The sequence below is a fragment of the Poecile atricapillus genome, chromosome 2 (assembly GCF_030490865.1).
Source record: "Poecile atricapillus isolate bPoeAtr1 chromosome 2, bPoeAtr1.hap1, whole genome shotgun sequence".
Classification (NCBI taxonomy): Eukaryota; Metazoa; Chordata; class Aves; order Passeriformes; family Paridae; genus Poecile; species Poecile atricapillus.
The window spans coordinates 64,575,636-64,587,252 of NC_081250.1; the positions used below are offsets into that span (position 1 = coordinate 64,575,636).

At 48.5% G+C, this 11,617-nt stretch overlaps 1 protein-coding gene across 7 annotated transcripts in view; it reads right to left on the reverse strand.

The window, feature by feature from the left end:
- The window catches only part of HIVEP1 (HIVEP zinc finger 1), a 128,668-nt gene extending 117,489 nt beyond the window's left edge, over positions 1-11,179 (reverse strand). For 3 of the 7 annotated variants that reach the window (XM_058833732.1, XM_058833731.1, XM_058833724.1), the window contains exons 1-2: positions 11,086-11,179; positions 6,677-6,823 (exon numbers count right to left, since the gene is read on the reverse strand). In XM_058833732.1, the coding sequence (XP_058689715.1) occupies positions 6,677-6,716 (40 nt within the window). In that variant the 5' untranslated portion in view covers positions 6,717-6,823; positions 11,086-11,179. Of the gene's footprint in view, positions 1-6,676; positions 6,824-7,269; positions 8,037-8,593; positions 8,725-9,779; positions 9,895-10,474; positions 10,606-11,085 lie in introns of those variants that run through there. The other 4 variants (XM_058833728.1, XM_058833725.1, XM_058833727.1 and 1 more) reach the window with 4 other exon arrangements.
- Between the last annotated feature and the right edge of the window lie 438 nt (positions 11,180-11,617).

The window sequence follows — 11,617 nt, forward strand, 5'->3', positions numbered from 1 at the left end:
TTTTTTGCTATAATCATGAAAATCTAGACCTGCTTTTGGGCAAATAAAGAAGCTCATCTGCTGCTCACAGATGGCAAATAGAGGCTTACAACATAGTTTCACCATGAGTTCAAGCAAGAGGCTCAAGGCAACCCCGGCCTCTGTGCCGTCTCTCCCTGTCTGCCACTGCCACTGGCTCCAGCAAGGGTATACTGCATCAGGGACCAACCAACCAACCCAGCCAAAAAAAACAACCCAGATGATGCTGGCATAACTCATTCTGGGTACCACTACTTCTTCCATGGCAGGGCCAGCAAGTGAGAAGGGCAATGTGCATGGGGAACAAGAATTTAAGGTGGGCAGGAGGCAGGACCACTACACCTCCTCCTATTCCAGCAGCAATGGCTTAAACCAATCTCAAAACAAACTGGGAAACAACATTAAAGGTGTTCCTCTCTAGAGACCTTTCCCAGTGAGTATTCCCTCCTGGCTTCAGGGGCTTTCTCGGAAACAGCATGAAACTCTGACACATGATGATGAACACACACTGATGGGAGAGATTCCTTTCTCCAGAGCTCTGTGCCAGGTCCAGGCAGGGCACAACAGCACATGCTGCCCGGGTCACACAACAGAAACCTGCACTGCAGCTTGAGGTCTCAACATGTTAATGACTCACAGGAGAAGTTTGTGGTTTGATACGGTGGAATTTCTTGAGGTTTTAGTTTGGTATTTTAGAAGCTAGGAAGTAAGCTTTAAGAATACCTTTTAAATGTTAAGATTGTGAGGTGAAGCAGCAAGAAGTCGGAGGATGCCAAAAGCAAGGGTGTTTATGCAAACAAAGCCAGTGTGCAAACTGAGCTGTGCTCACTGCTTGGCTCTGTTTACTACCAGTTTCTGCATCATCTTTTCCGTTATTTAGCCACCGAGTGTCTGCTTCACAACACTAACAACTTCATCTTCTGAGTCATTAGAAGTTGATGTGGTACTGGTATCTTCAGTTTACAGCAGAAAACAGAGGCATAGAGAGACTAAGAGACAGAGAGAGATTAAAAGATATGACAGAAGTGTTGGCTAATTTTGGATTTTCAGCTTACATCACCTAGACCTTGATTATTTTTTTAATGTACCTTGCACTTTTGCAGTATTTTGCACCAAACTGTCACCATAGTGGAACAACTGTGGTTGCATAAATTCAGAACTTGTGCGTGGATATCTCAAGCCAGGCAAAGTGCAGCACTCACAATTAGTGGGTGGCTGCAAAGGTTTGGTGTAACAGAATCTCTCAGTCTCAACACAAGCAACTCAGTGGTGGAGGCAGAAATTCAACACAGCTGTCTCAAGGCAACAGTGACCAGTGTTATCCACCCTATACTGTTCCTTCCCCTCTTTACAATTCTCAACAGGCTTTTGTCCATCAGTTGTAGCTACTGACACAAGACCCCAACCATCCTGTACAGTGAAGAGGTCTACACCCTGCTGAAAACACATGATCAAATTCAGGAACACGGCACAATGAGACAGGAGCAACAGAGGTAATTGGAAAAGGTGGCAAACTGCAGCTTTAAACGTAGCCTTTCTTACACAATGGAGTATGTGGGACAGTTTTTTGCATTTAGACATCATTTGCATTACAATAAAATTTAAGGTCTGCAGGTACATTGAAATCTAATCTGCAAGATGCTGGACCATACACACCATAAGACACAGCCTAAAGATCTTACACCTTTAACCAGTAAAACAAAAAAAAAGAAACATTACCCTTCCACATCCCAAATGAGAAACTCAAGATGCACAGGAAGAGAGTACTTCTGTGGTCAACAAGAGATGTCTATTCACTGCATTACAGGTGGATCTGCTGATACTCCAGCTGGCGATAGACCAACAGACCCATGCATTCTCTCTACCTTCATGAGAGACGTTAAATTCAGATTTGGTTTGTAGAACAAATGGTATGAAACTATCTGATACACAGAAACAAAAACTGCTGCCAAATAATGGGATATTTCTGCAGTGAAGTCAACAAGTCAAAACTCTGCCTTCTTGTTCCACCTATGTCACACTCTTGCTCCACAAAACTAGGCAAGACACATATGCAACACCTTTACCCACAAGAAAGCCACAGAGTGCAGACCACCAGCACTCCTGATCTATGAATACTGTACCAACAGCCCCTAAATTAAGAGCATCAGTTTTGAATCAGAAACAATACCAAGACCCAAAAGTCAAATGTGCTTTTAAACTTCTTTTGACTCAAGCAAGCACAGGTTCTAAAAGCAAGCCTCAAGAAAGCTCGATATTTTTATTAAGTCATTTGCTGAAAATCATGAAAAAAGCACAGTACACCAATCTATTCATAACTTACACAGACTACACAACCAACACTAATAAGGAATATCAATCTGTCAGCTTTCAACATAGACAGACCTATATCAGCACTAAAAGCACATTACAGTCTTAAAACAACATGAAGAGACTTTGCTAACTCACACTTGAGAAGCAGAAGATGCTCAGCTCTTCCGGATATTTTAAGGCCATAACATACACAGCTTCCCAGCAAACTTAAGTATGCTTTTCAGATTACTGCAAAGCTATCAACCTATTCAGCAAAGTTACTCATATTATACTTGCATTTCCTTATCAAATGCAAAGTGCTAGAAGATTTCGAAGTGGCCGTTGAACATTATGGGCCTGTCTGCCATTGTTTCCAAAGAGAAATACTTGATTGATAAGGAAAAACAGCAACAACTTTTCTTCTGAAAAATAACAGAAAGCTTATCTAGAAAGAGACAAAATTCAAAATATTTGTTCCAGTTTTGTTTTGATGAATCACAGCACTGTGTTAAACAGTGTACACATAACAAAACTTTTCATTTTAAACTCTGCAATTGTGTACTTCTAAATAAAAAAAAAAGACTTGTTTTTTCTTCTATATCCTCACAACCGTCTGACAACAAACCAAACCCGCTCAGCCCTGCTAAGAGCAGGATTCTCTAATGTAACTGTACTTCTGGGAATACATTACAGATTCCGTGAAATGTTTTGTTACACGTGGATCAATTGGCCATGTAAATACAGGGTGCAGCCACATGCGAAAGAGATGTTTTGTTAGTTTTAGTGAGCTAAAACGGTAAAGGAAAATAAGAAAATGAGACTTCTGGGTGCCTGAGCAAGACAGGTATTTTCCTCTTTTGCAAATATTTTCCTCTTTGTTTTCTGAAGGAGGAATGATGATGCTTTTGATTAGAAGCACAATACATACCCTTAATATTTAAAAGACTAAGACAACATCAGGAACACCTGCTTATGAACTCAGCTCCAGTCACATCACTGATGGATAACCCAGGCCAGGCTTTTCCCAGGCATACCTTTGGCCTCCACCTCTGAAACTACTGAACACTCTCCAGAACTTCCATGTATCCAATCCGTATCTTTCTTTGAGACCTGGAAAACTGTAATTTCTCTCAAATTTTAGCCATGCAGCCCCAGTGCAGGGGATGACAAGTTATGATGTTGGTCAGGAGACTAAGCCTGACACTGTGCATGACTCCTCTTACCAAAGCAGCCCACTGGTGATGGCAACATGTTTCAGGTGTGGGAGGGGTTTGCAGTGAGAAGCAGGGAAGGCTGATGTGACAAAACAACCTCATGGAACAAGGGCAGTACAGCACATGCCTTATTGGTACCTTCAGATTCAACATGCTCATTCAGATGCAAACAGGCATCAAAGCTATGTCACCAATACATTCATGAAAACAAATGGCCAACTAATAAGATCAGTTTTTATTTGCAAAATAATGTTTCCCATACCCCATCTTACTTATATAGGTTTCTTTTCCTGCTGTAATATCAGGTCAGTGTAGCACTATATTGACTCATCTATAAGCAGACAGTGAAATCTTGAGAATATTAGGATCTTTTAGGGACACTGCTTTTCTGCCAAAGGCTGTCAGATCTCACAGAATATACAAAATGAGCAAAATCAAGCCATGACAAAAAACAAAGACAAAATCTTAAATTTAGCTCTCCATATTAAACATTATTTTCCTCATACAATAAGGTTACTTACAGTAAACACAGCCAATATTAAAACCTTCAAAAATTATTCCTACACTGCAGCAAACCTCCAATTAACTAATGGGAGTGTGTGGGGGGGATCTCTATGGTGGTTTTTCTCCTGTGTGTTTTCTTGGCAGGTGGGGAGAGGGATTGTATTGGGGTTTTTTAAAAGGAAAATACTTTAGGTTCTTGGATTTGGTTATTTATTCTCCAGGCTGATTTGGACTGCAAGTGCAACCCAAGTAACTCATCTAACGCACAACAGCATAGAGAGTCTCAAGGGTATCTCCAAAAAAGTTAAACATTGATAGGCTCTGAGCAAGTCTAGTTAAAGCTGTTGGCAATTTGATTGCTATGGGGCAACGAGAGGAGCTGGCAGCAGGGAAGGAGAAGCCAGGTAAGGCCATGGAGTGTTCTTTGTACATAGTACAAAAGGTGACTATCAGGTTTAGACAACTTAAAAATAGCTTTTAACCTAAAAACCCATAAAAACACAGGTTACTTAATCTTACACCTTCATCTTTCAAATGTTACAGAACATATTTTTCGGTTGTCAAGTTTGCTGAGTTTCACCTTCGACTATATACATTTATGCTTTTTTGCACACTTAGTTGTCATCAATACTAATTACCATGGATTAAACCAAGTGCTAAACCACCCATTTTTTAAAGTTTTAATAGTTAATTAACAGTATCAATTTAAGATTTGTCTAACTTTGCATACGCAAAAATAAGCTGTCAGGAAACAGTTCCAAGTTCCAGCAGAAACTGAAGGTTCAAGCAAATATTTTCTGCAATGCTCTCAGAGACTGATAAGACGACTGAAGAAAGTGAAATCCAGTTTTCTTCATTATCTAAACTAGAAATGGAAATAAGTGTATAACTAATGAGAAATAAACTGATTTTTCAAATCACTTCGCCTTGAACAACCCATGACAGTAGCAATATATGCTCACAAGGTGTTGGAAGTTTGCAGCAGCCTGTATAGTTTTAGCAATCATTGAGCTGTTCCAATATAATTTCTAACTATGGGCTTGCTGTATACTGCTATTTCCCTTCTCAACATTTAACCCATCTCTATTCATTCAAGAACTCCATTAGTTGTAAAAAAATAGGAACTGATGAAAACTGCTGTAACAAGGTTGATAAAAGCTAAATGACTGGAGAAATTATGCAAGGAAAAAAGGCAACTAATTTCTTACACAATTAAGAGTTTAAATAGATTATTTATTTAAGTGAATAGAGAGCTTTACAATAGATTTAACTCCTATTAAGTTTCAAACAATACAAGAGTAGATATCAGTCAGAGTACTAAAATTAGATCACTCTCATATTTGATCAGAAAACATAAGCTCAGTTATGTCAGCAACTTGGTAAGGAGCAATATTAAAAATTCAGCTCTGATTTATTACTTCACATCCAGCAAGAAGGAGAAATATAAAATCCCTGATCTGCGAGAGAGGTTTATCCATCATACCAAAATGCGACTCAGCACTTCCTGAATAAAGACACTGCAAAAATGTCTTCTCCAGCAGAGATTGTTAGTGGTAGCAATGACAACAGTCTGCAAACATGAGGTCTCAGATACAGCTGTAAGCACGAGCCCTTGAGAGACTCACAACTGTAAACTAAGACACATGAGGATGTTTGCTGTGTTTTGACCAAAAAAAAGTTAAAAACAGAATCAAATACTGTTCCTGCCCCTAAAGCCTTATGTTGATATTTGTGGTTTTGTAATGGCTTTTTTTCCACTGAAGGGATGCTTCCATACTGCAATTGTAAAATTAACCTGAAAAGAGCTGATGACAGCTACATGTAGGGGTGCAGGTGGAAGCATGTTCTCCCAGAAGTGGGTAAAAGGGTGAGGATGGAAGTGTGTTCTCCCTCAACATGGATGTCTGCTCATCAAGTGACCTGCATTTTTCCTCTCATTTAATTCCTCTAGGGCCACTTCTACCAAGGCAGTAACAAATATCCATAGGATCAGATTCCTCACATTCATACGGGCTTGGTAAAGTGTACTGGGATTTTGGTCAAGGAAATGCCAGGACATGCAAGCTTGCCAGTTTGCAGAGCAGGTTTCTTGCCTGCTTGCCCCTTATAGCCAAGTTACCGTGGCTGTGCAAAGGCAGGAGAGAGAGGAGACCAAGGTCAAACCTAGCAATGCTCAAGGTAGCATGGGTGACAGGTGATAGATAAATAGTGAGAAGCCATGCATGGTAGGAGATTTTGATCCCCTCAAAACCAAGCCAAACTGACAACTATTAAAGAAAAACAAATACCGGCTGCATGTCAAGTTCTGCCACGTCACATCCATTTCCCACCTCCCCCTGTATTTCAACTGTAAATTCTGTGATAAGGAAACTGCTTCTTCCTTTGCATTTTCAAAGTTCATGCTGGCTATTGCTGTAAGCTGGAAAATATCAAGAAGGCTGTCAAGTACACAGACTGCAGGAATAAGGATATATTCCAGTTATTTCTCTGTGAAAACTAGAGCAGTCTCACAGAAAACTCCTAAAACTTGCTTACAAACTACTTTTGGAACATAACCAACTTCTTAAATACATATTCCTTTAACCTCATAATTGAAACTGCAACCGAGCTTCCCAAGAGTTTTTCCTTCTCAACTGAGAGCTACATACCTCTCAGATTTCTGGGATGTATCTGCTTTGTCCGAGGCATTTTCCTCTAATCTCATGCACCACTTTCTCCTCTCAGAAACAGAAAGTACAGCAAGCAGAGAGATGGCAGCTCCATAAACTTGTCAAAGGGCTCAGTTAATCCGTATGCTAAAAAAACAGAGAGAGAAAGTTATGAGATGTAGGCATCAATAAGAAAAACAAAGATACCTATCTGATCCCTTTCATCCTCAAATGACTATGGAAATTAGCAAGAAATATCTCTGCACCTATGATTTGAGAAGGAAACTTTCCTGTCTGACAGCCCAGGAGCCACCTTGGCAGTCACATTCTGACCACCAGAGTTACATGGCTGGGACCAAAGTCTCTTCTCACAGGGGGCTTGACTCCATCCACCCTCCACTCTCACACAGTCAGACAAGATTTTCTTGCCGGCTCGACCCAGGTTTCCCACAGCAGTCTCAGACCTCTGGTCCCTTTAAGTAATTTTTTCATGGTGCAACAACAGAGTAACAGCCCAAGTTGATGCCTCAGAGGAGGGCTCCTCGAGGATCCCTCGGGCGTTTACACCCTCCCAGTCTTATGCGTGCCATAACCTGGGGTCTTCCAGCTGAGTCCTGGGTTCCTGCTGTGTCCCTGTGCCCTGGCAGGGCCACAGATCCAGGTGCCCTTTGTTGTGCAAAGGGTCGGCAGCACTTCCCGGCCTCTTGCCCCGGGCTCCCGCCACCCAGAGCTCAACCTGCAGCTCCCACTGCGGCTGCACAACCTGCACTGCATGGATTCCCCAACAGCTTTTATGGAGAAAAATGTTCCACGTGAGGCTGAAACTCCTTTTAAGATTACTCAGGAAGCATGAGAAAACTAAAACACTTTTCCACATTTGTCAGCTGTTTTCCAGCCAGAAAACATCTTCCAACAACGCCTTGTCTCATGCAAATAAATCCAAAAAATTAAACAAAATTTGGCAACAGGATTTCAGATACAGATCTTTAGCTTCGGGTGGGGGAAGTACAGAGGGGAAGACAAACTCACAAAGCATCATCCTATTTGTAACGTTACCTACAGAATCTTTACTTGGAACATGTAAGTTTGGAAGAATTTCACATGGGGTATTTCTGCCTAAATATAAGTGTACAGTAGAGGATCACACTAGCTCTTGACCTACCTGTACTTTCTTACATTTCAAGCATTCTTAGGAATTGTTAACAGTTCAGTAAGCGTTCTGTTCAGTTTCTGATACAATATGAGAAATCTCCCAAAGACCTATGGAAAACTACTTACACACAACTTAAAGAAAAAGATGACTGGTGTAATTACACTCTTCCATCTAAAGAAAATTAAAAACTAACAGATTTCTGCTTCTTTTGATAGTAATACTACTTCATGTTCACAGATTTGTTTTTTTTTTTTGTAAGCACTAAGAAGATTTTTTTTTAAAACTATATGAACTTTGGAATGGTCTCTAATATAGGGAAATTGACTGAAAGGACAGCTACTTGAAGGAAGAAGGATGCTGAATTTTTAACATTTGTTGTAAGTATTAATTTAGGGTCATTTATATTGTTTTTCGAGGCAACCATGTTTTTGTGAAAATTTAATTCAAGCCCAATTAAAATAGACTATTTGCAACCACCCCTTCAGTCTACATACTGTTAAGGAATATAATCATTAATTTTTAATGTTTCTTTTGTCTGTTGCTGCATAAAAAGACCCAAACAAGAGAAAAAAAAACTACTGCAACTGACACAAAGGAAAGCTGGAAAATGTTATTCTAACTAAATGGTTCTTCGCTAGGGTATTATGAACGTTGAAGGAAAAAGACGGAAAAAAATCTGAAACAGAGCACAGTGCCTGTCAAGCTGTTAACTCATAGCACTTTATCTACAAGCGTAACAGAAATATTTAGAAATTAAATAAAACCTTATGCTAACAGGTCCACTTTCCAGGTCTTAGGCACGAACTGGAAATGGAGAAAAGTGGCTGGATGGCTTGAAGCGACCAGCATCCCTGAGCCCCAGTCCCCCTTTCCTCTGGCTGGAGTGGGAAAGTCCCTGGGGCTGGGCTGAGGTTTTTAAAGACGCTAATAAACACCGTCACTTCTTAACACAAGTTATTTGGAGCAAGACTTTGAAATCCCCCGTGGTCTCGGTAAATCGGGAGCCCTTCCCGACGTTTCCCTGCAGCACAAATGACATCCTACTGACTCTTGAATGCCACCAAGCTTCCCCGCTCGCCAGCAGGACCCTCTCCTTCGGGGAAGAGATGGCCGTGAGAGCCACGGCGGAAACACCGGGCAGGACCCACGCCAAAAGTCATTCCCTCCCTCTCTTTAACAAGAGAAAAAAAAAAGAAAAAGGGGGGGGGGAGGGAGGGGGGGGGGAGGGAGGGGGGGGAGAAACGGGCCTTTGCGATCGCAGCGGTCACATCACCCCGTATCCACCCAAAAATGGGGGAGCGGAGCGGGAGGCAGCCCGCCCCGGGGCCCGGGGAGCCGCCGGTATGTGCGAGCGGGACTGCGAGGGGAAGGGAAGGGGAAGGGAGGGAGGCAGGCAAAAAAATCCATGAATGAATAAAGAGGGAGGAGCCTGGGAAAACCCCTCTGCAACGCCGCACCGAACAAAGCGCTGCACACATGCCGCGGGGGGGTGGGGGGGAAGTGGGGGAGAGGGACGGGGGGCGGCCGCGGCCCGGCACCCAGCGGGGACGGCGGCGGCGCCGAGAGGAGCCGGGCCGGGGCTCCGCGGCTACCAGTGCCCCCGAAACCCCGGCTGCAGACCCGGGGCGGAGGTGGGGGGGCGCCCGGACAAACCCACCCGGAGCCGGGGCGCAGCGCGGGGCGGGCGCAGCCGGAGCGCGGAGTCCCCGCGCGTCCCGGAGGGGCCGCGGCGGAGCGCGGGGGTTTGAGGGGGGGAATCGGGGCCTGCGGTCCTCCCCCTCCCTGCCCGCCCGCCCGTTCCCCCCCGCCGCCGGCGGAGGACACATTGTGTTGTGGCTGCCGCAGCTCCACGCCGAGGGGGGCGGCGGGGGGCGGCCGTCCCGCCCCGCAGCCCCGTCCCCACAGCGCCTCCCGAGCCCCCTCCCGCCCCCCGCGGGGCCCGCTGCAAACCTGGCGGAGGGGCCGGCGCGGCGGCGGCGGCTGATGGCGGCGGCAGCGGCGGGGAGCGCGGCGACCCCTGCGCGGCGGCGGCGGCGGCGGCGGGAGGGAGAGGGAGGGAGGGAGGGGGAAAGAGCGGGGGGAGAGGGGGGGCCGGGAGCCTCCTTCACTTGACAACCTCAAACACAAACATGACCCAGCGCCGCCGCCACAGCCGCCACCGCGCCCGCACACACACGCACACACAGAGCCCGGCAGCGGCACCCACCCCTCCTCCATGCACCGTCCCCCCGGGCCGGCCAAGGCGCCGCCCCCCGGCACGGCCCCGCTCCGCAGCCCCCCGGCCCCCGGCCGCGCCCGCCCCCCGCGGCAGCAGACCCCTCCTCCGGGAGCCCCATCCCCCACGTCCCACTCGGGAGCCCCCATCGCGGCCCTGCCCCTCGGCCGTGGGGCGGTGGACGGGGGGGGGACACAATGCGGGGGAACGGGGGGCGGGGGAGTGGGAGCCTCCCCTGGCAGGCGGGAGAGGCGGAGCGGGCCCGGCGGGGGAGGGAGGGAGGGAGGGAGGGAGGACGGGCGGGCTCGGCGCATCCGCCGGGGTCCCCTCGGGGAGAGCCGCGCTCCCCGCCGGGCCCGCCCCGCCCCGCCCCTCCCCCCGGCGCCCCGGTCACCGTCGGGGGGAGCGCGGGGGGCGGGGGGTGTTTTACCTTCTCTCACTTTCTATTGCAGGAAGCGCGGCCGGAGCAGTGACGTCACCGGGTCTCCCGGTCCCGCCCCCTCCCCGGGTCGGGGGAGGGGTCACCGAGGGGGTTTCCTCGCGGCCCGGTGGGGGAGGCCCGGCCGGGGGGCCGCTGCTGCCCCGCTGCCGCCTCCACCTCCTCCTCTTCTTTCTCCTCCCGCTCCTTCTCACCGGGGGGGGGGAGGAGACACCCCCGGGCACCGCCGCCCCGGCCCCTGCCCCGAGGTAAGGGGGGCACCTCGCCGACCGCGGCTCCCGGGGGTCTCCTCAAGGGGGGGTCCCCGCCGGACACGGCACGAGGCAGCGCCTCCCCCCGACGGCCGAAGCCGCCGCCGCTCGGGGCGCTGCGCGGTGCGCGTCGCGCTCCCCCCTGGCAGGGCCCGGCCCCCGGGGCACCGGCACGGCCGGGCGCGCACACACACACACACACACACACGCACACGCACACGGACGGACACGCAGGGAGACGGGGCTGACGCGGAGATCCCGGAGGTTCCTCCCTGCCGCCCGCCCGGACGGGCTTCCCCGCGCCCCCGCCCGCCCGGCCCGCCGCGCCCCGGCGCCGCCGGGGAAACTCACCGCCGCGCCGCGCATCCCGCCGCGGCTACAACTTTCCATCCCGGGCGGCAGCCGGCGGCGGCAGCGAGCCCCTCCGCCGCTGGAAGTGGGCGGGGGAGGAAATACGAGGAGGAGGCGCGTCGTGCTCTCCGCCGCGGCGCCCCTTTTTTGGCCCGGGATGCGGGTTTTGCCGGTGGGGGCTGTGCCGCCGCGGTTGGTTTCCTGCATCAGCTGCGGAGGTGTGTGTGCACAGCCCACACGTGTATCTGTGTGTGTGTGTGTGTGCGCCGGGTCACCCTGCCCGGCCAAGGGCTGCCCTCCCTTCTCCCCCGCCGCGGGCAAGGCAGCGCTGGGCCGCCCTCCAGAAGGCGAGGGGACCCGGACTGGGCTTTCGGTGCTGAGGAGGGGGATTTGGCGTTTCTTTTATTTTTTTTTTTTTTTTCTTTTTGCACCCAAACCCCCCGACAAAGCAGCATTGGCAGCTTTTCATTGCCACTCGGGTTTTCCATCGGGTTTTTTTTTTGAAGCCAGCACGTGATGTCTTTAGCAAATA